Here is a 26,546-nt window from a genome sequence, read left to right as displayed (position 1 = left end):
GTATCTGTTTTGGTGTTATCTCAGACTTAAGCAAAATCTTTAAGGTTTTAAACGTCCTTTAAGTTTTAATCTATTGGGTCACTTTAAAATGACCTTATAAAAATAAAATCGATTGAGATTTAAATAATTACTTATGACCAAAAGAAGGTAGACAATTTAATTTCTGAATATAAATACAGATATTTGAACATAAAGAGAAATACAAAGAGCAGTGCAGATTCTGAACTAAAACCAAAAGTTAATTGTTTTTTATATACATTTAATATGCTCACCTGGAAATGTTGTTCTAACAATATCAATTTAAATTCATGTTCTATAACAACTGCTAGTCATTCAGAAATTAGTTAGGAGTTACTTTTAAAAGGGTTTCATTTATCTCAAACCATCAATCCACTTGCCCCAAGGCCAGAGGAAAGTGTAGACTTACTGGCCAGTTACCAAGGTGCCCAACCCTAAGAGTCCCTAAAACACCAACAGAAATACAAGGTGCAGACGACGGCAGTAAAGAATTCTTGTTAGGAAGAGTAAGTGATGAGAGTGTGGTAAAACCCCAAAAAGGCATGCTCCGATAAACGTCCTTTCACTGCTGATTTCTAAAGGAGGACGGTCAGATTAACTAGAAAGCTTTTTTGTTTTGCCAAGTGGAGTCTGCACATTTTGGATCAAAGCTGAAAGGCTTGGGACAGTAAGAAAGAGGCTCAGAGCAGCCTCGTCCTTTGTCCTGCCACAGAACTTGGCCTTTCCTTTAAATAACAGTCAAACAACAAATGACTAAAGGCGTCTGCCATACAGAAATCCCAGTACTAGGTAATACCCTGGACAACACAGGAGACTTGTACCACAGTGTTCATACAGACAGCACTGTGTGTGGAAGCAAAAAGCTGAAAACAACCGAAACGTCCACGAACAGGAAAAGATACATACACTGTAGTATGTTCATGTAATGGGATATATTATAAAGCAGAGAACGTGAATGACCTGTAGTAACTACAACACAGGTGAATATCAAAAACATAATACTGAGTAAAAGATGCAAGTCTTCCAGACTAAATACAGTATAAAAAGCAAAAACGATGAAAATTAAATCATCTTTGTATGCATACATATATGTGGTATGACAAAACTATTTTTATTTAAGGTGAGAAAATGATAAATACAGGACAGCAGATTCTTCTGGTGGGGAGAAGCACAAGGTAGCTTCAATGTTTGAAAATGTTCTATTTCTCAGGTTGGTAGTAGATTTATAATGTTAATTTATTATAATGTTACTATTCATAACTTATTTATATTACATATTTATTTTTATATATCAAAATTATATTAAAAAACAAATAAGAGATTGAAATGGTACCAATTAATCATTTTGTTCAGTACACCCATATCCCTCAAGACTGATACTTAAGTAGCAAACACCCGTTATAGGAAAGATAACCTAGCTACCAAAAGAAGAGCTAGCATGCTAATAATATTGGCAATTAGCTCATACAGTCATACTCTGGTAATCATCGGCCTCACAGCTCACCAAACCCGGTACTCAATGCATTTTGATGGGAAAGAAAGTTTCAGCACTCGGCGCTTGCTGGGACTCACGGCACTTGCTGTGAGTTCCATGAGCCACAACGCCGCCCCACAAGAGAAAATGCTTCATCGTTCGGTACTCGTCACGAATTCGGGATGAATTAATGGTAAGTTCTGAGGTGACACTGTATTTATTCGTTCATATTGAAATATGTTGACAACATTATGTGCTAGTGGCCTAGTATTACATGCTAGACTTCATCTTTTTACGTTTAATGCTGTTAAACAATTCGTGTTATTTAGTTTTCATATTTCTAAGTCAAAATATGACGCCAAACAAAAATTTTTAAAAAACCCGGAAATATGTGCCAGTTGGTCCAAGGGCTTGAACGTGCTCAGTGCAGAGCCCCAGGGGAAAACAAGCACACCACAGGAGACGCCCTGAGAGCGTGTCTGCATTTAAACACCACGTGGGGGCATAAGCTATCCTATTCCTGCCCACAAATGTGTCTTCTGACTTTTGAAAAAAATCTTTATAATACTTTATCCAAAGCTTAATTAGCAAGACTTCCACCCCCAAATCAAAATATCATAAGGCAAGAAAATGAGTCCAAAACGGTAAACCTACATCATCATCATCTTTTGCTTTTTGCCTTGCATCTTCAGCTTCTGCACGAGCTCTAGCAGGGAGAAAAACAAAGCATGTTATATGAGTTGAGTTCATCTTTTCAAAGAATGAAAGAGTAGGCAAAAAAATTTAACCACCACTAAATAATTATTTTCCTGTTTCCAAATAGAGCCTTTATTTAGCTGCCTTCATTTAGGGGAATGTACTAGGAAAATCACACCACTGTACTAGGAAAAAACAAAACAAAACAGGTATTAAGGATGGCTGGGTGATAGACAATACTGAATGCTTCTAATTTCCTTATTAGCAATATGTGAACAGTTCCTCTAACTTTTTCCGCATCACGACCAACACAAAAAGTGCTGATGTTCAGTAAACGGAGGAGCGTGCTCACAGCAGAGGCAATCGGATGTGCACTTTAGCCCACTGCAGGCAGCTCTTGGCCCTCTGTGGTTGGGGAGGGCTGACAGCAGCAGTCTCGGGGTTTTCCTTACACCCTTGGAGGCTCACGGGCGAAGACAGCTTTAGTTAGAGTAGCACAGTGAGAACTTACTTCCTCAGCTCTTCCTCCAGTTCTTTGTTCTTTTCCTCTAACTTCAGTTTGGCTTGCTTCACAGCCTCCAGCTCCCCTTGCAGCACATCTTTCTCACAGGTCAGTTCATCCACTTTTGCTATCAAATCATTCTTCACTACATTCAAAGCATTTCTAAGAAACACATATTTGAAGTGCGTCATTACAAATAGATATTCTTTCCATCTTTCAGCTTATTCTCTTGTAGACTAAATATACAATCATAAAGCTGAATAACTGAATACTTCAAAGGCATTCTACCTGATGTTACTTGTAGATAAAGTGAAAAAGAAACAAATCAACTGTCTGATAGCCTCCATAAGAGTTCTACTGTTAATAAGTTCTGAAGATATTCCCTAATCTATAAAGTAAAATTAATCCTTATATTTAACTTTAATAATTGAGAAAAATGTCTGAACTAGGAAAAAATCTAAGATCTAATTTCTTTTGGGTACAGTGGGCATACAACCTCATTACAGACACATTCTGTTTTGGATGTACACAAATGTTCCAAAGTTGCTCTGACACAACAAGTTCATAGCGCACCCTGACGTTTTCCAGATGACTTAGAACCTGCTCCACTGAGCAAGACTCCACCGTGTTTAAGAGCCTAAGACCACACTAACTGTACCTGGGAACCTACAACGATGCTGGGAACTCTGAAGAGGTGGGCTGGGTATAGAGCAAAACATTTTTGCAGCAATAAAAGAAACTCCAGGAAAAGAGGTGAGAAGACAGACATCCTCAGGAAAGAGCAAAGCACGTATAGGACACATCCAGAACATTAATACTTAAAAGTGGAAAGAATATCTGTGCACACCTGAGCAACGAAAACTACTCACCTGCGAAATTAGGTCCTGTGACCTATTTGCTTGTCTCTGTCTGTATGTGTGTGTGTGTGGATGTGCATGAGCCCACACACAGAGAAAGGGAGAAAGGTGGGGTAGTAAGACTGCATTAGCGCTGTGTTGAATTGAAGAAGTGTCAGTGACTTGGACAAGAAAAAAATTCAGTATGTTTTCTTCATTATTAAAATGTTATATATACTTACTTGGTTTCCAACAGTTGTGTATTTTCTAATATAAGATTCTCAACTTCACGACCCATGCCTAGCAAAAGAAAAAGGATAAAAACTTTGAAAATAAATTTATCAAAATTTTAGAAGTTTATAAGCTATAGTTGTAAATTTTATTTTATATTGTATCTCCTTTAGTAATCTCATTTCGTCTATAATTCCATTTGATGTAACTACTTGAGATTATAAAATTATAGTTTTCATCACAAAACAAAGCTAAAGATTTTGTTAGCCAATGCCTTATAACCGTTAGTCTCTCTTTTCTCAGAATATTTCAAAAGGATCAAGACTTTTCTGCCAAATATTCTAAAATGTAACAGCATTTGTGGGGGGGGGAAGGAACAGCATTAATATGGATCAGAAATCATTTCCAAATCACAGGCTGGTATTTTAGGATTTTCCCTAAAAAGTAGGCCTTATTCATAAAGAACTGGCAGAAACAGGACCAGAGAAAGACGAAACCCCAATGCAGATGAAACCTTACCAAAGAAATTATGGTCTTAAAGCCCATGCATTCCATGTAAAGCAAAAACAAAGAACAAGAAATGTTTTATGTAAGAAACAGCATGAAAATAGATCATTAATCTGTAACGTTTTATGCATGATATGAAAAACATCTGGAATCACAATGCTATGACTTAATGCATAATGATGTGCATAAGACAGATACTACAATAATTTCCTTCATTCATAAGGATGGTCTGATAGCTTACACCTAAAAACATGCTTTACCAATTCTTTTGCATAATAAAATTGAATATAATGAGATTGAAAACCCCAGATCAATAAGTTTCCTTCAAAGTGTCACATCTGAAATGATAATGTTCAGTTGTCACTTTATAGAATTGTGTTTAACAATTTAATGAGCGCTTAAGGTAGGCAGGTAGAGCATTCAATGCAAGATCCAGTGTAGTGATGTTTAGGGAGAAGAAAGCTATTTAACTTATTACTCATAAGAAATAGAATAAATAAAAGAACACATTAGGAAATATATCTCAAAAAGTCTCAAAAACAAAGAAATCACAGAAAAACAAAACTAAGACCCATAATAAGTTTAGCTCACTTAGCTAATGTTAGAAAATCACATAAATGGAATAAGTAGTATTCATAACCAGCTAAACAGGAAGAAAATATTTCTAAAGAAGACTATGTAAAGGAGTTAACATATCCCCTTATTTTAATAAAGGTAATATTTGAAATGTTTCAAATATTTCAAATAGGAATGCTAAAAATTCAATTCTCACATATGGACTCATATTTTGTCCTTATTATAACTATCTAAAATATTCTCAAAGATCAGGATACTTCTACCATAAAGAATTAAATATTAGAAATAGTGCTTATTTAATTATCTCTGTAGGTATTCTCCAAAACCAAAAATAAAGAAAAACTAAAAAAGTTTCCATATTCCAATCCCAAAATAAAATTTGGCAAGATATGCTGAAATATTTGCTTTAAACACTAATGTTAACTTTTCGATAAAGCTATAGGTTCAGAAGAAATAAAGTTTAAATTTGTTTTAAAAAGTTTAAATAATGACTATGTTTGCTATAAACTCTCAAGCATACAGGGAGATAAGCATAAAAGCTGAGAATATACGCAAGGCACAAAAAAATAGCTAAGCAGAAAAAAAATGATGAGAAAGCATTAAACGAGAACAGCAGCCAAGAACACCTAGCTGAGAAAGCAGCATATTAAAGCATTTAAAAGCATACACACCAGAATATTCTCCTGGGTAAGCAGCCCAAGAGAAAAATGAAAGAGAATCTCAATTAGATCGTTTTCAGAAAGCAAGATCTACACTCATTTATTTCAAAATGAGAGAGAGGAGACAATAAAATTGAAAAGATGTGCAGAAACCATTAACTAAACACAATAAAGTATAAATATTTTAAATATGAAAAATTGAGGTATATGGGAATCATATCCTATAATGTAGTTTCTAAAGTTTACACGCTCCCAATGAAAATTCTCTTAAAAATCTAGTTCATAAATTTAATCTATCAAAAGAATTGTCCAAAGTTTTCACTTTAAAATATTCAATAAACACTAACTTGTAAAACCAAAAGAAAAACATAACTTGAAGTGGCCCCATTTCTATTCAAGACTTCAAAGAAGCATAAACTTAGGTCTAACATACCTGGAAACTTTACTATTAAAACAAGTAAAAAAATTGCCCGACAGTTTTCAAAATCATAGATACCTCATTTGGATTTTAGCTTTGAGTCTCAAGTTAGGTCCATAGGTGGGCTTCTGAATTATCTGTTAATCTCTTGAGAAAGTATGCAGAATTTTATCTAGTTCTGTATGGGCATTTTTCCAAAAGTATATTGATCTCTCACAAATTCTCTTTAACTCACAAAAAATTGGAGTTAAAGGAGTTTTAACTCCAAAAGGTGAAAAATCACAGACTTAGAGGTGAAACACAACTGGTAGAACCACATAGGAATCCATTCACTTAGCTGCTGGGCAGTGTACTGAAGACTCAACAGTGAGCAAAAGACACAGTTGTCTTGGTCACACATCGAGTTACAGTCTATTCAAGGAGCCGGACACATAAAAAGTTACAGTAAAGTATGAAGAGTGGCATAAAGAACAAAATGCAGTGCTATGGAAACACATTTCAGGGACAACTAAGCCTTCACTCCGGATGGAGACAGGATCGCCAGAGGAGGATGGGGTACTTAAGCAGAGGCAAGATGGAGGCAGATATATGTGTGTGTGTATTTTTTTTTTTTTTTTTAAGAAAGGGGGCAAACAATTCTTTGTGATTGGTTGTGAGGAAAAATGGAGAGATTCAGAATGAAAAACAGTGGATGGTGAGGTTATTCATTCACGGAGTTACTACAAGTTGGTACAGGAAGAACCTTAGGGGACAGAACAATAAAGATGATGGTGAACTGAATTTTAGACATATCAAGTATAAAGCTCTAGAAACCTTCTTAAGAGCTGCCTATGGGCTGTTTGAAAGTGATGGTCTGGGGCTCTAGAAAAAGACCTTGGATGGAGATTAAAACTTTGGAACAACTAGACATGAAAGCCAAGAAACAACAAGAGCAAATAAGATCTCCCAAAGCAGCAGCCGTGGGACAGGAACATCGGTATCTGAAAGATGGGCAGAGGAGAGGAGCCTGCAAAACCCTCTAGAAAGGAGTAGTCAGAGGCAGAAAAGAATGCAGGGAAGTCTGGTATCACAAAAACTGGCAAAGACAGTTTGAAGGGCAAATGCTGTTTGAGAAGCCATGTGAAATAACCGAGAAGGAACTGTTGGACAGAGCACACAAGAAGGCTGTCTCAGGCACGGCTAGTGTAGGGTAGAAGGCTCGCTCAGACTGCGCGTGGCCAAGATGCAAGTGGGGCTTCGAAACCCTGCCATTTAAAAGCAGCCACGCCTAAGAAGCCTTTTCTTTTTTTAAAGAAACTGTCAATACTGCTTTTTAAAGAGATTTTACATATTTACTTTTATAGAGGGGGAAGGGAGGGAGAAAGAGAGGTAGAGAAACATCAATGTGTGAGAGATACATCGATTGGTTGCCTCTCACGTGCCCCCAACCAGGGACCTGGCCCACAACCCAGGCATGTGCCCTGACTGGGAATCGAACCAGCGACCTCGGTTTGTAGGCCGGTGCTCAGTCCACTCAGCCATACCAGCCAGGGCCTGTTTTGCTCACTGATGTATCACAGCATCTAGAGCTGTACCAAGCACATAACAGACACCTCACTGGCATTGCTGCATAAAAGTGTGACAAGAAACGGGAGAAGAGTGAGTGATAGAGTGTGTAACTACTGAAGCTAGAGGGGAGCAGTTTGTTTTTTTTTAAACTTAATTAATTAATTTATTTATTTTTGAGAGAGAGGAAGGGAGGGAGAGAGAGAGGGAAAGAGACATCAATATAAGAGACAAACATCAATCGGTTGCCTGTCACATGCTCCCAAATGGGGACCTGGCCCACAACCCAGACATGTGCCCTGACTGGGAATCAACTGGTGACCTTTCAGTTTGCAGGATGATGCCCAACCCACTAAGCTACACCAGTCAGCTACACCAGGGCAGTATTTTTATTTTTAAATGAGAAAGACCTGAACATGTTTAAATGATAACAAAAGTTAGGAAAGACAGAGGAGTAGAAAACATAGAATATAATCAAGAGAAAGAAAATTCCAACATGAGGATGCATGAAAGTATGGTTTCTAAGTTCCAGAATGTGGCCGTGGGGAATAAGTGACTAAAGTGAATGGAAAAAGGGATAAACAGAAATAAGAAAGTCAGGGGTGAGACACCAATCAAGATAAAGGTCAAACTGTGAGGGGTCACCTCTTTTAAATTATTAAAATCAGAAAAAAGAAATATAAGCACTGAGTACATGAATAAGGATCACAAAAATTTTATATCCTTAAACAATAGTTTTATAATAATATAGAGAAACGAATAATGAGTTATGGAAATGGGTCACGTACTTATTTATCAACCCAAGGCCAATTACTGCAACTTGGGACACGACTTTGTTAGTTCAGCTACATTCCACTTTCTGAGAATTAGACTCAGTGGCTGTCACTGAACTGCACAGAAGGGAAACCATGAACAAATAAGTGCCTGGGAAATGCCATTTATTAGCTTTGACCAAAAGTATTCATGTAGGCATAAGTTGCTACACTTATGGTATATTTTAAAATCTTCTAATTTGAAACATTCTAGAAATAAATATATCAATATCTGCAAAAGAAAAAAGATAGTAGTTTATGGTGTATTCCTTATTTTCAGAGTGGAAAGGAAACCACAGTATCATAATTTTGCTTTTATCCTATTTACTATGTTTAAACTTTTGTCTTAAAGATGAAAGCAAAGATGAAAGCTTTCAGAAAATACTTGATTTGAAAGACCACAATTATTTCTAAGTACTATGTGACTTCTTAACTCTTTACAAAAAAAAAAAGTTTGGGCTAACATATTAAAAATTTAGATTACTCAATATTGGACAGTGAGGCAGCAGAGTGTACAAACTGCATTAACAAGTACTTCATTCCGGTGAAATTCAATGGGGCAGCATGAAGGACATTTCTGGGGTGATGTATATGATTCTGGTGGTGGTTATACAACTCTGTGCACTGTCAAACTCAAAATACTCACCAAAGAGTGAATTTTAGTAGGTATAAATTTGAATCTAAATTTAAACATTTAAAAATTCTCCCTTCCTGCATTTTTTACATCTGCCCTTCAATTTTGCCAGGGAGTCAGTTTCTTAAACCAATCAAATCTTAAAGGAACTGTTTATGCATAATTTAATATTAAATAAAGTTAAAGCATAAATTTAAATGTAAAAAGTGAGTATTCTTTATGAATTAACCCTTTGGCCCTTCTTGAGAAATGCAAACTCACCCAATTCCAATGTCTTACCTCTCTTAGACTTCCACAACGGGAGTCCATGTCTAACACAAAACACATTTATTTATACACTTTCAATCTCTTACTAGGTAGACTAGAAGCTCTATTTATATAGAACTTATGTCTCCTTCAGAAGAATACTTCAAACTGTCAAGGACATAACTGGTTATCAGTAATTAACATAGAGGCATAGACTTTTTAAAATACTATAAGGTTTTAAATTTCCGTAAGGTCTTAAGTTATAAGAACAGGCACACCAAAGCTATTTGACAGGAGTCAGAATCAAGTAATTACTGTCGAAAAGGGCCTTTATAGAGATGATCTAGAATACGAGTTAGCAAACTTTTTCTGCACAAGGTCAGATGGCGAACATTTTAGCCTTTTTAAGCCATATGATCTCTGCTGCAGATTACTTAAGTCTTCTGTTGTAATGCAAAAGCAACTATAGACAATAAACAAATGAGTGTGACATTGTTCCAATAAAACTTTATTCACACACAGGGGAGGTAAACTGGATTTGGCCTCTGAGCTACAGTTTGCCCAACCCCTGAAACAGAGCCCAATCTCTTCCTTTCATACACAAAGAAACCACGGCCCAGAGAGGTTAAGTTATCTGGCAAAGGTCACCAGATAAATAGAAGAGCCACTACACTGTTCTTTTCAAACGTGTTCTTCAACACCACACATTCTAAAATTCTTACATTTCCCATAAGGCTAAAACGGAATACTCAGTGAAATCTGAGAAAAACCAAGTATCTAATTTCACATTTAATTAAGGTCAACGTAATTTCTTTTTTTTATTTCAGAGAGAAAGGAAAGGGTGGGGGGCAAGGGGAAAGAGATGCGGGGATTCAGTGGGGTGGGAAGAGAGACAGAGACAAAGAGACAGACATGTATTAGTCGCCTCCTGCAAGTGCCGACCCCACAACCTAGGCATGTGCCCTGACTGGGAATCAAAACCACAACCCTTCGGTTTATGGGACAACATTCCAAACAACCGAGCCACACTGGCCAGGGCAAGGTCAACAAAACTTAATGAAACCTATTTGAGCCAGGAACTAACTATCCATAAGTCTATACATCTACACACACATACACCACGTTCCCTATGTGTAATACTGTCTCAAAAATCAGCAAGCATTCTATAAATTGTGTTCTATGAATTCGAAATGCGAACTTAAGTGCAATTCAATTTTAGGCATATCCATATGCAAAGATGCTTTCATTTAAAACCTTCATGTTCTCAAAGAATATATTCCTATTAATGACCTAAAGGTACAATAACTGCACCACTGGCAGTTACAGACATTGTAAAGGAATTTCCAATTAAATCATTAAAAAAATCTATTTTTAAAACAGTATGGTACTTTTTCAGATAAGCTATCATACCTAATAAGTCTGCTCCTTCATCCACATCTCCGATTAGGCCTGAGCCAGCTGAAGACAGTTCTTCAAACAGAGATTCCGTGTTGCGATCAAAAGCTTTGTTCTCTATGCCTTTGGTGGGAGTGCTGTGCAACAAAAATAACAAAACCAAATCAATAAATACTACAAAGACTTTTAAGTGCTAATGAATATACAATGGGCTAAGTTACATAGAAATTTTTTTACCTATAACTTACAAGTAATACAAAATGTGACTTTAAAAGATTTCTCAAAGGTTTCCTAAGAAATTCCCATTAAATTCCACAGAGATAACTAACTAGTGAAGAAAACAATGCTTTTGCAGTGAGATCCCAGCAAACAGGATGGCTGCTAACAGCACTACTCTGTTCTGACCCAGGCAATCTCCAACTGCTTTACATATATGACCTTGGTGAGTCTCACACCTATTCTACAAAATAGGTACTGCTATTACACCAGTTTTACAGGAGAGGAAACTAAAGAGGTTAAGAAATTTGCCAAAATCATCCAGCAAATGACTGAAAGAGGCAGGATTCAAACACAGGCAGTGTGGCTTCAGAATCCATGATCTTAACCACTATGTTCTATGTTGCCTGGTGATAATTCGGCATGGCTGTTTTAGTTTTCTTTTAAATGCAAATACCCACACCCACTGAGCCAAGAATTCCACATCAAGAAAATATCCTATAAAAACACTGTCACAAGACGGGTGGTCACAGCAGCATTTTTATAACTGCAACACCTATTATAGCAACCCAAGTTACCAGGGCACAGATGATATAAGTTATGGACATATATAAAGTTAAAACCATTAAAATAGAGCTTTACAAACTAAAGAAATCCACTATATAAAGCTATTTTTTTTTTAAATAGGAAAACAGTATGTATAATGTAACCCATTTTTTGTAGGAGTTTGTAGGAGGGAAACGGGAAGATGTGTGCATGTTTGTACATTAATGTTACAGTAATGGAAAAGAATCTATGCAAAATTTCCAATTAAACATGGTGAACCAAATATAGTCATTATCACCTAGTAATTCAGAATTGAACTGAAGTCACAGTAAAGGAATTAAAAAGGCCCCACAGGACATAGGGAATAGAAAAAGAAACTAGAGCAGATGAAATGTGAACAAAATTCTGTAAGATGGAAAACAGAGGGGCAAAGAGTAGAACCTGATTTAACAGACAAGAGAAAACTGACACCCAAGCCAGTAGGGTTTAGGGAGGATGTCAGTAAACCGCCAAAATCTCTGCAAGGCCCAGGAACGAGGGAACCAGCAATCTGCAGAGAGGAGCGTGCAAGGGGGAACACAACACAGAAGGATGGGGAGAAAACGACAGAGGAAGCAGTATGAGGCCTCGGTCCAATTCGCTAGAAGACTCAGACCTCCCTCCTCGCAGCACAGCTCCCTGACTAACGGAAGCCAGGCTTAAATATTCCAGACAGGAAATGGAGAATAAGTCATTAAGCGGGAACAAAACAGACACAGAGCATCAGACAATGAATTATGTAAAATGATGATAATATTAGCTAACATTTATTGAACTGGGCACTTTGCCAGTGATTGAACATATATTGATTCATTCACTTCTCACAACTATCTGAGGTATTATTATAAACTCCTTTTATGAATGAGAAAACTTACAAATCAGATCCAAATCCAATGCAGGATTTCAACCCACACAGTCTTACCCTAGGCTCATGCTTTCAACCACAACTGCATACTGCACAATATTTAGCAGTGATCAATAAAGAACATGCATTTTTAATGGTCATTATTAATTAAAGGATAAAATTTATAGAATAAATTAAAAGGCAGTAGCCCCTATTTGACATCCTTGAACATCAGTCTATTTCAGATGACCTTGATTAAGATGACGTATACCCATTTTCTTCCCACCACAAGACATCCTCCCCACGTAATCTGAGGTGCATTTCTCCCAATAGTAAGACCATCACACTTCCGAAGGGAGTACATTGCTCAAACCGTTAATCCCCCCCCCTGCTGCTTCTACGTTTCCTGACGTTCCGGAATGTATGGGGTATCCTTTGGCTGTTGTTTTTCCCTGTTCTTCCGCATGCTCCTAATACCTGAGTCTGCAAAGGCAACATCTCATAAAACATTTAAACCATGTGCAAGTCCAGTTTCAAAAGTAGAAATACCAACATTCTTCCACAAGACATTTATTTAAATGCACTGTGTCCGGTCAGAGACCAGAGAACAATAGTATACTTCTGTGAGAGGAAAAAGAAGAATAAAATGTCTTAATCTGACATTTGCAGCACCTTGAGCCTTTATATCCACTGAGATCTCTGTCCATGTCCAGCTCGGGAGTGGATTCAATGATCGCTTGAACTTCTGACTTCTCTTCATTTTCCACAGAGCCTTATGAAAGGACAAGATGACATAAATAACGAGTACATTTCATACTATCCCTAACATGAAAATTCTGTTGCTTCTATGGTTGCAAACACATCATTTGATCATAAAAAAAATTTTTTTGAAGAGTGGATTCTAGGGAACACAGTGTAAAACAATATGTTATATAGTCAATTAACAGTTAATATCAGAAACTAATAAATAATCAGAATTCTTCATTGTATTTCTTGGGACAGAGTGTAGTGTATCCCAGGCTAGAACTCTGTTTTCATTCCTATTTAAGGGGTGGAATACAGAGAAACTGAAGACAAAGACTAACGATCTGAGGCGGGGGCAGAAAAACAGTACCCTCCTACCTTTCAGGCTCTCCAACCTTCCAGCCCCCAAGATTTTTCTCTCCAAAACTTTATTCAATCATCACCTCTTTAAGCTTATTTATAATTGAGCACAATGAATTATTTATTTATTTTATAGATCCAAAGCACCGACAACCCAATGATGAATTTTCTCATACCCATATCATCTGGATTTATCGAATACTTTGTTAATAAATAAAGAACTAGGATTACGTACCTGTTGATACATTTCTAGTTTCCTGGGCTACCTGTACTTCAATATGCTTGCTTATCTCCGACTTATTTGGTGTGTCTGCAGCCTTCACAAATCCTTCAGTATCTTCCTTTAAGGGAGTATCAGTAGGAAGTGCTGCCACATCTGAAGCAGCTGTTGATGCTGGAGTGGTAGCTTTAGATCCTCCTTGGCTAACATCAGAAAGCTCATCCTACAAGTAAAAATAATTACAGAAAAATGTTTAAATAAGTAATTTATCCTAAACCATTTTTAAAATGGCTAAAGAAATAAACCTGCTGAGAGAAAATTCTATTAAATACAGTAATAAAGGGTAACTGTGTGAGGGATGGGGTGGAGGGAGCCTAATATATGGTGACAGAAGATGGTTTAACTTTAGGGTGGTGGGCACACAGTGCCATATATAGATTTTGTATCATAAAAATGTAAATGACAATAAATTTAATATAAAATTTAAAAAAAAGAGTCACTGATAAAACGTCTCAGAAAAAGACATGCTGTAGTGGACATAGCTGTTATGTGCTATGATGGATAGCAAACACAGGAACACAACCACACTTGGAGGACTTAACTTCATCACCCAAACTCAGTTTTATAAACATTAGAATGTTTTCATCTCTATTATCTTCTCTCGATATTAATTTACTATCATTCATTTTGATGTAGCACAGATTCCACCACCAAGATGGGCTGGACAAATATAAAATCAATTGCCAGATTAGAACATAGGTTATGCAAAAGGAATTATATTTACTGTGCTAATAGAGAGCTCTCTATCCCTTCCCTTCAAAGTCTCAGGGCCACAATTCCACTCCCAGGTTTTGGGGGTGGGGGGGTTGTTTTTGTATTTAAACAATGAGAAATGTAGACAGTCACAGAATGTGAATGCTGCTCCCAGCATGGAGTTATCATTAAGTCTTGAATACTTTAGCTTTCCTGGTGGGCTTGAGCTTTTACACATGGGTAAAACCATATTCAAGTATTTCAGACCTTCATCCTACTATAAGTCCTTGCTATTCTCAGTATTTGACAGTTTCTATTGTTCTTGGACTTGAACAGTAGTTGGTTGGCTAATGATTATTTTGTTGTTGCTCATGATCATTTTAAGAACCTGATATCCATGACAGATATTGATCAATTTACCAAAAACAAATGTGAGTCTGAATCCATCAAAAGAAAAATAAACTGATTTATCCACATTAGCATATAATACATACTTAAAATGAATTTTCAGTGACACAGGAAAAATGCTTGTATGTTAAACTGGAAGAAATGCGTATTTTAAAAAATAACCAGGATGCATGCACATTGTCATTTGTAACAGCAAAAACAAACAAACAAAAAAAGGGGGAAACCACTTAAATGCTCCAAAATAGGGAGTTAAGGAAATTACAGTACATCCACACAACAGAAATATAGTGCAGCAATTAAAAACTGTGGCACAGCTGGTTGGGCATCGTTGTGCAAAGCAAAAGGTCGTGTGTTTGATTTCTGATCAGGGCACACGCCTGGATTGCTGGTTCGGTCCCCGCTCAGGCATGCATAAGAGGCAATAACCAATGGATATTTCTTTCCCTCTCTTTCTCCCTTCCTTCCCCTTTCTCTAAAAATAAGTAATTTCTTAAAACGAAAAAAAAAAAAAAAAAGCCCTATGTTGCAGAAGAATATTACTGAGGTGGGAAATACTCAAAATATTTTACAAAGAGATGGGGGATTAAAAGGTTTGTACAGTATGATCAATTAAAAAAATAGATGCTAGAAAAAATTCTGTTAGGACATACCCGACAATTTTAATAGAACCACTGGGTAGTGGGATAAGTGATTTTTGCATTTCCTTTGCCCTTGTTAGCATTTATGTATTTTTCAAATAGAAAAAATTATCAAAATTGGAATATAAATCTTTATATAATAAGGTCTCAAAAAATTTTAAGTATATAAAGTGATTAGACAGTAAAAATTCTTTACTGCTTATAATACTTTTCTGTTTCCAAACTTTTTAATACACATGTGTTACTTTTATAAGGAAATAGTAAATAGGTTCTAAATAAACTTGAATTAGTGTAACTAGATGAAATTACCTTTTGCCTTGAAAGTTTTTAGAAAAAGAAAACAATGCATACTATATATGAATGAAAAGCTATCCACTCATTATTGCCCGTGTTCAAGATAACTTCATTTATGTGTCTAAAGTGCAATACTAACCATATGCTAATGTTAGCCAAATCGTACAGCCAACTATTTTCTTCTGTGTATGTACAATACTGAGCTGATTTCCAATAGGAAGAGAAGACAAACCAAAGAAATAAGTAGTTCAATTCTCTATCACCCCCCCCCCCCCTTAAAATTACAAGAGAAAATTGCTATTTCCTTGACCTGGTGACTAGTACCTAATGTAGCATCTGATAAAAATTTACTGATCAAGCAAATCAGCTTGCTTGGAGTTGTGTCAGAAAAACATGACAGTAATATTTCTGGAGCCAAAGAGGCTTATTTACAGTGAAGACAACTAGAAGCCACCCTGAGTATCACTCTCTTGGTCTTTGCTTGAATGTGTATTCTATTAAAAAAATAAAAGTGGTATTATTTTGGCTAATCTAACAGCGTGGTTCATTCATATCCATGTTACCATACACACGATTCCCACTCTTTGACAGCTTAAAATATAAAATACAGCCCTGACTGGTGTGGCTCAGTTGGAGCATCGTCCTGTAAACAAAAAGGTCGGGGGTTCGAATCCTGGTCAGGGCACATGCCTGGGTTTGTGGTTTCAGTCCCTGATCAGGGCACGTACTAGAGGAAAACTGATTGATATTTCTCTTTCACACAGATTTTTTTCTCCCTCTTTTTCTCCAAAATCAATAAGCATGTCCTCAGGTGAAGATTAGAAATATATATACATATATATAACATTTGAAAGTTAATACAAAATAAACAGTCCACCTTCTTGATGAAGAGTGTTAATGAACAACAATTAAACCCATCTAGACTGTGGATTCAGAAAGTCCTAGAGAACATGAAGTTCGTCTACACTGAGAAAATAATATGGGTTTAAAGCTATTTGAAAAATAATTAATTTAAGAAAATTAGTTCCTCATCACTTTCACGCCAAGGTCTAGTTATTTTTACCATTTAGAAAAATGATTGAGCACCTTGGCTGGTGTGGCTCAGTGGGCTGAGTGCAGGCCTGTGAAGCAAGGGGTCATTGGTTCGATTCCCATTCAGGGCACATGCCTGGGTTGTGGGCCAGGTCCCCAGTAGGGGGCACGTGAGAAGCAACCAAGCATTGATGATTCTCTCCCTGCCTCCCTTTCTTCCCCTCTCTCTAAAATTAAATAAATAAAATCTTTTAAAAAAAAACCACTTAGCAATTAGACTTCACAATATAAACAGTGTGGCAAAGCCCTCCTCCCCAGGTCTTTTTGAGGATCTGCAAGTATGAATTTAACCAGGACTGAGCTGAACCTAAAACAGGAAAAAGATTGTGACTATGAATCTAGAACAGGAAAAAAATCCCAAGGTTTAAGGTTACAAGGAAGCGGTAAATTAGGATATGTTTAGGAGAATATAATGTTTTATATTTATTCTGCACTATCCAAATAACATGAAATTTATTTTTCTGAAGCTTACTTCCCTTTTATACTTCTTTCACATAAAAATATTTTCACTCATTAAAATAGCTCACTGCGTGGGCTCTACTTCTGACAAGTGGATCCCAGGGACAAAGCATAATAGCTAAAGAGGGAAAAACTTGGCGCTTTAGGGGACAGTTTTCAAAAGATCTATTTCTCCTTGGTCAGCCAGGCAGCTTCTAAAATTAGAAGGACAGCACTAAAATGGGAAGTCTGTGCTACAGTGCCTGGCCAGGGGTGCGATATTCTTATATTGTATCTCCTGTGGAAGGAATTATGAAATTCAGTCTCCAACTAAAGACAGAATGGACAAAGACAAGCCTAAATATTAACCTGTTAAAAGATTAAATATATATATGTGTCACTTTTAGTCAACAGTAAGCCCATGTGCAAAATGAGGGAAAATTCTTACTAGGACCTAAGTGGAAACTAGAAGCATTTATATGAACTTTTCAATATAAAGTTATAGGGGAGTTACATGCTATTATTTTACATTTATTCAGTGACTTCTGGAATTGGAAACCTCCAATTCTTATTTTATGCCGGTCATATGCCAGGTTGTATTGTTTTGGATAATAGTCTTAACCAGAAATGCCATTTAACTTTTCTGAAGGCCACTGGCCTATCCACTCCTACTGCCTGATGTCATTAAGATATCCTCTTCAATGGCACATGTGGGTGTCAAACATGTATATTTACAAGGTTGTCAGATCTCTGATAAATGTACTTATTTTATAACCACATCCCCCTCTGCAGTCTTTAAAGTAATTGTAGGCTGTGCATGTCACTGGAGAATGTCCGAAAGAAGCAGGGACCGGATTTGGAATTCCAGTGCTTAACTACAAAGGAATGGCAATCCTACGCATGTTTAACTTGTACATTAAAAAAATAGGCGTGGGCCCAGGTGGCTGTGGTTCAGTAGATTGAATGCCAGCCTGAGAACCAAAGGGTGGCCCGTTCCATTCCCAGTCAGGGCATATGCCTGGGTTGCAGGCCAGGTCCCCAGTGCAGGGTGCATGAGAGGCAACCACACACTGATGTTTCTCTCCCTTTCTTTATCCCTCCCTTCCCCTCTCAAAGAAAAAGAAAATATTTAAAATAAAAAAATAGGTTACATACAAAAAGGCTACACGTGTATGAAAAGATGCTCAATGTGACTAATCATCAGAAAAACGTAAATCAAAACCACAATGAGATATCACCACACCCATGTTCAGAGCAGCACTATTCACAATAGCTAAAAGGTAGAAGCAAGCCAAGTATCCAGTGACAGATGAATGAATAAACAAAATGTTTTATATACATACAGTGGAATATTATTCAGCCTTAAAAAGGAGAAAAATCTGGGGAGCATCTGAGATCTTAATTCCCAGTATTGTCACTGTCACAGACCTGCCTGCTGACAGGCTTTAGTGGACCTGGAGCTACCTTTTTGTCTTTCTCTCCCAAGCACCCAGCACGCCAAGCCTGTGATGAAGCAGGCTCTCCACAGGTGTTTGCAGTATGAAGCTGAAGGTGCCCTGACTGAGGCCAAAGAAACCTGGCCAAGCAGGAAGGCAGCCGTGGTAAAATGACACTGGGCTGTCTCCAGGACACACACAAAGAATGTACATGCTGTCCTGAGGAAGATACTTGTGCAAAGTATACCAGTTTTCTTACCTGGACCGGTATAAACGTAAATAGGCTGCCCTTCCACATGACTTACTCTATTTTCTCTCCCCTATTTGAAAAAGCTGACTTCAGAGGAGTAAATTACAGATTACAGGAGAGCCCTGGCAACCACTGCAATGATGTTATTCCAGACTGAACACTTGATGTCTTGAGATACCAGTTGATGAATAGCCAATGGTCAATCACTTTCATTTACTTTTTGCAAAATGCTTTGAAACATCATTCTCACTTCCTGTTCTCCAGCCTTCAGAGATTCAAGACTACTCCTGATCTGGTAAGAGGTAAAGATTATAAGAGAAAAATATCATGTATTTTCTAAATGTTAGTATATTTCGAAGTATCTTTGCCTTATACTATGTTAAGATGACAAGATCCATCTATTATCTACTACTATGTTAAAATGAGGGGTTGGGTTGGTTTTTTTCTTTTTATCTTTACTTAAAATCACTTTCTTTAAGCCTCTAGTTTAAGCAGTATCATGGTTCAGAAGTCACCACGTCAATCATGTCTTACCTTACATTTTATCAGTAAGCAGCGCATCACCTAACCCTTTTTACTATTCAGACAACTCTATGACATCTTCCTGAAATTTATTCTAATCATCTTGATTATTTAACATACTAAGTATTCTAGTTTAGTGTTCACTTCAGCAGCACATAATATATAAATAATAGCATATAATAAATATTCCACTTTATACATGGAAATGTTTTATTGCACCGTCCTTTCCCCCCTCACATCATTTCTGAAACTCTTAGACAAACACAAATAATCAAAGGGTGACCAAGATTCAAATTCTTTTTTACAAAACATCTATTTATGCATATTCTTTATTTCTATTTGTATACGTACCCTTTATGACACCAAAGCCCTTCAAGTTTTAAATATTCCTGGTCTGGAAATTTATCAAAGTCTTGTTGAAAGCCTAAAATACATCTGCTAGCTCTCTGATAATTCTCTGAAAATATATATAGAGATTAGCAAGACATTACTTACTTTACAGAGACTGGACTGCCTCTCCCTTACTGTGTCTTTACATGACCTTTAATTTTGGATTCTCATCATGTTTAACCATTCTCAGCTATTCATTTAATCAAAAGTTAGGTTAAAAAAAATGGGTGGCTCTCTATAAAAATGAAAACATTATGAACCTACGTTTTTACATGAAAAACAAAAAGCAAGCTACAGAAAAATGCATTAAGAATAAACCCATTTGTCTTCCAAAGACATTATTAATATGTATCGTCTTGGTACATACATAAAGAGAAAGGTCTCAAAGATGCACCAGTGATTGGGGAGAGTGTAATTTAGGGCTGGGGAAACTTAACAGTTTTACTTTAGATCCTTTCGTACTATTTAAAATTGTGAAACTATGTTAATATAACTTTTAAAAAATTCTTAAGCCTGTTTATAAAATATCTGGACTATGATGACCTTAACAGCATTTCTAGTATCTGGCACTGTGCCTGACACAATGGGTATCAACAAATATTTTTTTAATGCAAAAAGCAAGGTCATTTTTCTTCAACAGGAAATATTCAAAGTTATTTTTCCTATTTAAAAGCTTGTTTAAACATTCAATGTCAATAAGCTTATATGCCAATTACTTCAAAAGAAGTCACATCAACATATAAGTTTTAAACACCATCATATGCAAATAGTGTTGTTTAGGTTTACCAATTTTCATTCTCAACATACAATAGCATCTTTGTCAACATACAACCTAATAAATATGCCAAAGAGAACAACTCATTTATAAACACCCACTAAGAAAGAACTAATTCCATCTCCTCTTCTCCAAGCAAGATCTTAAAGGGGGAGAAAGTACATATTTGTAATTTTATTTGTCATTATACCTCAACAAAATGAAATGAATGAATAGGGAAAAATTACAAAAAGATTAAAGGAGCAAATCTTCACCCCTTTTTCCCTTCAAACTCCAACAGTCAGCTGTGTTTGGTTTCTGAAGTTATCAAATAAAGATAAATGTGAGCAAAAAAGTTTATAAATAAAAATTGATGTTACAGAAGAAATTCCTTACCCTGTCAAAAGCAAAAGCAACATGAAATATTACAATACATAATTCATTTTCCTTAAAATTTGATTTCTATTTTACCCTACTGTAGACACTGATAACAAAATGCAAAAGGAGGTACTGTATAGTATTAACAAATGAGAAAACACAACTAAAGCATCAAAGAAAGGGCCTAGAAGTAATCACATTCCAAACAACAAGCACACTTGGTGCCTAGATCATTTTTCCCACATATCATCCTCCACTAAAAAGAACAAGGGCTGTTTTGAGAAGTAGTTGATTGTGGGGCTGGGGCAGGGAAAACACACAACAGCGTGGAGCATCTCAGGAAGGAAGGAAGGAACAAAGGAAAGAAGGGGAGGCTGGGGTGGGGAGGGAGTTCTCAATACTAAAGGATGGGGCATGTCAAAAGGGTACAGGAGTCAACCTGAAAGGGCTCCCAGTGTCCAAAGCTGGAACAATTTCAGCAACAAAATAAATGACAGAATTAGACAACCTACATAGTAAAATAAATGTCCATGAGTACAAGCAGGAAGGAAGGGAGGTGTGTTTGGTTTCTGAGGTTATCAAATAAAGATAAATGTGAGCAAAAAATGTGAGGGAGGGAAGGAAGGAAAGAGAAAGGACAAATCTGCCTTACAGAAGAACTTGAGTTAATAAATGTAGAGGATTATGAAAACAGAAAATAAACACTGCCATACCACAGTATAACTGTAGACAAGATCCGCTGATGGGTACTAACATCAGTGGATGAAAGTTTGAAAACAGGTATTTGCACAGTCCTAAAGTATATCCACCATGAGTATATATTAATTATAAAGGGAAAAATAGTAACTTTACAATGGAGGATCCAACATGCTCCAGCTAAACTAAGTGATCGAGGTGAACATCACCCCTAAGGCTTACTGCATTTTGCAGTATTCTTGCCAAAAATCTATAAACCCAATTTCATCATAAGAAATCAGAGAAGCCCACATTGAGAGATTCTGCAATATAACTTACAGTGCCCCGCAAGCCTGAAGGTCATGAAAGGCTGAAGGAATGTCACACATTAGAAGAGAAAGAGGAAACAATGCAAAGCAGTTTTCTTAAAATTTTATTTTAAAGGATGGACAGATGGACTAAAAAAAAAAAAAGGATGAGGCATGTCAAAAGGGTTCAGGAGTCACCCTGAAAAGAGCTCCCAATGTCCAAAGCCAGAATAATTTAAGCAACAAATGTCAGATCCTGGGACATACAAGGACAGCAGTGGGAAAACTCACAAAAGCCAAATCAAGTGTGTGGTTTAGCTAACGGCACTGCACCAATGGTAATTTCTTAGCTTGGATAAGTGTACAATGGTTAGTTAACATTGGTGGATGCTGGGTGATGGATAGATGGGAACTGCACTATTTCTACAATTTTTCTCTAAGTCTAAAATATTCAAAACAAATTTTTTTTAAAAAACTCGGAGCTTTCACTGTTTGAGAACTTAAAATGACACATGCATTTTATAAGAGAAATCTTTAATCACAAAAGATAAAGGAATAATGTTCAACTACTGTAGAGATTCAAGTTTGGGATAACTAAAAAACAGGAACAATTTAAGAACTGAACCACAAATGGAGGAGGAGGAGAAATTCTTCTGAACAAGAATGCTGCCCTGGCTCTGTTCAGGCAGTTCCTGTTCTGCATGCAAAGCACATCCCCTGAAGAACGCAGCACCCAGTGACTCCTGGCTTTATACACTAGACCCCAGAGTTTCTCACAATAGTTCTATTAAAGTATGTCAAGTCACAGAGTTTTAAAAGAACTCTTGAAAAATTTTCATGAGTAGGTACCAATACATGTTTTTTTAGTTACAATTGTTCTTTTTCAGTTCTAAAAGTCACATTCTACTAACAACCCCGGGAGACTCTTCTGGAGCACATACACACATGCATACACTCACACACTTGTCTTCAGGCATGTGTGGGAACATATGTATGTAGAGGTATATAGACGCACGTGTGTGTATGTAAAACTGGATGAAGCCCGTGAAATCATTGCCAAATTGATACCAACAAAAGTCTAGAGAAAGCAGAAACATTTTATATGTAAGATATATGTCAAAATATTTTCTCTCTCTTTCCATAGTTGGGCGTAAAGGAGGGATATGTGAACTCTAAAGTTATAAAGCAATAAAGAATTTATACAGCATTGCCAGTGAAAGTACGATCCCTCTGGCAGGTGATCTGGCAATATCTATCAAAATCTTAAATGCACGCTTTTACCCAGTCATCTCACCTATGGGAATTATAAATGCAGGTATGAACTTACACACACAGTTATCTACTGCAGCATTGTGGGCTACAGCAAAAGACTAGGAAAAGCTGAGGTGTTCCATCAATACAGCAGATTTCAATACAGCTGGGATATGTGATCCCCTCCCCCTGCCCTTCCTCTACTATTTATTCTGACGTATCACTTTCCCTCACGCCCTTGTTTTAAATTTCTCTGCTGGATTCTTCTTCTAAGGCTACACACTACCCAGTCTCTCCCATTCTCAGAGTACTTTTCCCTCCACCCTGCCAACTTAAGTTATCCTTTTTCTCTCCCGCCACTAGCACCTTTCTTCAGTAATCGACCCTTTCTATTTCCTTCTTTCATAATTCACATCCAATCTTGTTACTGACCCTGCAAGCCAAAGCCACACCTACAAATTCAGTCCTCATCCTACTTGACTTCACACAGCTGACTCTGCTAACCACCCCTTCCGTTCTAAAATTCCATCGTCCCCTGGCTTTCAGGGGTGCTGCCCCTTGTGGCTTTGCCTCGCTGCCACTACAAAACCCCCAACCCTGCCAATGCCCTTCTCTCTCCCTATACATCTTCTGCCTCCTCTCCATTCTACGCCACCCCCGCCCACACCCCAGGATGCTGCGTAAGGAAGCATCAGGCTTCCTCACCTCCTCAGACTGACACCCTATGCCTAGGGCCTTTCCTTGGGGAGATCCTCATCACTGTGTTCAGGATCGTCTGACACTCCTCCAAGCCAGGCTGTCCCTCTGCAGGGATGTCCCTCCTACCACTGGGGCCCTGACTCTACAGCAGGCTATGCCCACATAGGTACCCTCCTTCCTAACCTTGCTTGGGTTTCAACACTTACCCCCACCGCACCCTGTGAACACGTAACTTGCTTTGCCCTTCCTAGTAGCTTTAGGACTGAAATGTGCAGAAGTAACAGAGGAAGGGCAGCTAATGCAATACTACACCATCTTAGTAATTACAGTTTTATAGTACGTCATGATGTCTAGGGGGCCAAGCTCTTACTCTTCTTCAGGACTGTCATGGGTTATTCTTGGCCTTTTGTTCTCCCATTCCTTTTATATTTTTAGCTTGTTCAATTGAATGAACAACCCTACCTTAACATTTTTGCCCATCCCTAGCCTTAACTTTTATAATACATTTTTTACAGTACAGTTTTGGTCATTTAGCATTAAGAAGCTGCTTTTTACCAATTTCACTAGAAGCCCCCAGCAAAAAATTTCTGTTAATGATGCAATAAAAACCTCCTCTGCTTTCTCCCTTGAGCTGACCTCTAACCTAGACTTGAAGACCATCAACAGGGTATCAGGAGAGGCATTCAGAATGGCCCTGAAAGAGGGTTATTTCTTTACTGGTGGTAACCTAAGCAGGATACAAGTATGTACGTGGGAAAGCTATAAAGAAAAGCAATTGGATTCCGAGGTCTGGAGTTCAGGGGAAGGGGCCATGGCCGGAGATTCAAATTTGTAAACATCGGATCGATAGGTGGCATCTGCAGACATGGAACTTGAGTGACCCAGATTAAGTAGAGAGGAAGGTTGAGCTTTAAGGCCTGTGAACTGCAACATTAAGAGGTCTAAAAGCAGCAGTGGAGAAGGAGCTGCGAAGCAAATAAGTAAGAAACAGTTGTGTCCCAGGAGCAAAAAAAAAGCATTTCACCCTGGCTGGTGTGGCTCAGTGGATTGAGCACCAGACTGTGAACCAAAGGGTCACGGGTTCAATTCTCAGTCAGGGCACATGCCTGTGTTGTGGGCCAGGTCCCCAGTATGGAATGTGCAAGAGGCAACCATACACTAATGTTTCTCTCCTTTTCTCCTTCCCTTCCTCTCTCTGTAAAAATAAATAAATAAAACCTTCAAAAAAAAAAAAGAAAAAGAAAAAGCACTTCAGAGTACTCAAATGTGTCAAACGCTGCTACAGTGTAGGGTAAGGACTGACAGTTTTCCATTAGATTCGTCAAGATGGATATTCTGGGGAACCCTGAAAAAATGGATGGCGGTACAACAGGTAGGACTGAAAGTCTCAGGAGTGGGGTAAAGATATAAAAAAAACGTTCCTCAAACATGCCAGTCTGTCCCCACCTCAGAGCCGTTACAGGTACTATTTGATCACCCTGAAACACTCATTCCTCCAGACCTTTCCATGGATGTACACACCCCTCACAAACCTAAAATACGCGCCCCTCCCTACTAATTACTCTCTATCCCCTTATCTCGCTTTCTTTTAATAGTCCATAATAATACCTGAAATTGTTATTTCAATTATTTACTTGTTTGTTAATCTCCCCCACAAAAATATGATAAATGAAGGAATAGGATGCAGAAATGCTTCTTTTTAAGGACAATGTGGACATTTTCCTAGGTACGTTATTCCTGGCAGATTTTCCAACACCTGAAGATACAACCTTACTGACTACCAATCTCTGGCGATGAGAAATCTGCCATACGGCAACAGAGAAGGCCCGTGACTTGCCCGCCACTAGCCAATGCCCTGACTGCCACTCTCCCACCACAGAGTGTCCTACTTTCCTTGGTTATAACCCATCGCGCGGTTTTCTCACAGAACATTTTCATCTTAACCTGAGTTCACAGAAAAAACTGTGCTAGTAAAATTAATGTTAATTATAATGCTCACCTTCAATTTTTTTCATAACGAAGGCAAAGCATGCTCTAAATATAGCCAGTCATCCCTAAAGTTCTCAAATGGAAGTTGTAAACTATTATAGTCTGGTCCAGTTCCTGTCACGCACAGAAACCGAGACCAGGGGGTACATGTGATGCAGCCCCCAAGTAACTCCAACAGACGTCCAGCCTTTCATAAAGTTAGCAAAGACATCTGGTTAATAGCAAGGCCTTGGGTAAACAATATAACATGGCCTAATGATTAGACCTACTTTACAAACTAGACTTTTGACATTTTATAATGTCAAACTCTGTTCCTGGAAATCCTATCTGTTGAGCCTTTATCATTATCTCATTTAGTGGCTCCATATTCAGAGTAGAGTGAGACAAGATTTTATTTTAAAAACTCTCCAGGGAGGACCTGCCTTAGTAGCTCTGGGAGGACACACAAAAAAACACCCATGATTAAGTCCATATTAATAGTCTGTTAATCAGTTTATAAATTGCCAGTAAAGTTCTGTCACAACCTGTCACTGGATTAAATAACAAAAGAATTATAATACTCTTCTCTTAAGGTGCCTTTTGTATAGTAATTAAAATATTGTTAGCCTTGACTGCTGTGGCTCAGTGGATTAAGCACTGGCCTGCGAACCAAAGGGTCGCTGGTTGATTCCCAGTCAGGGCACATGCCTGGGTGGTGGGCCTGGTCCCCGGTAGGGGGACACGTGAGAGGCTGCCACACATTGATGTTTCTCT

The 26,546-nt window shown here is 37.6% G+C and overlaps 1 protein-coding gene across 4 annotated transcripts in view; it reads right to left on the bottom strand.

The window, feature by feature from the left end:
- Positions 1 to 26,546, bottom strand: part of SPAG9 (sperm associated antigen 9) — a 110,991-nt gene that overhangs the window by 29,302 nt on the left and 55,143 nt on the right. For all 4 annotated transcript variants that reach the window (XM_053930493.2, XM_053930494.2, XM_053930495.1 and 1 more), the window contains 6 exons: positions 13,534 to 13,741; positions 12,867 to 12,966; positions 10,565 to 10,686; positions 3,769 to 3,826; positions 2,700 to 2,852; positions 2,147 to 2,198 (listed from right to left, as the gene is read on the bottom strand). In XM_053930493.2, coding sequence (XP_053786468.1) covers positions 2,147 to 2,198; positions 2,700 to 2,852; positions 3,769 to 3,826; positions 10,565 to 10,686; positions 12,867 to 12,966; positions 13,534 to 13,741 — 693 coding nt within the window. The remainder of the gene's footprint in view (positions 1 to 2,146; positions 2,199 to 2,699; positions 2,853 to 3,768; positions 3,827 to 10,564; positions 10,687 to 12,866; positions 12,967 to 13,533; positions 13,742 to 26,546) is intronic.

This window comes from Desmodus rotundus, chromosome 9, assembly GCF_022682495.2.
Source record: "Desmodus rotundus isolate HL8 chromosome 9, HLdesRot8A.1, whole genome shotgun sequence".
Lineage (NCBI taxonomy): Eukaryota > Metazoa > Chordata > Mammalia > Chiroptera > Phyllostomidae > Desmodus > Desmodus rotundus.
This window is presented reverse-complemented; position numbering and strand designations above follow the sequence as displayed.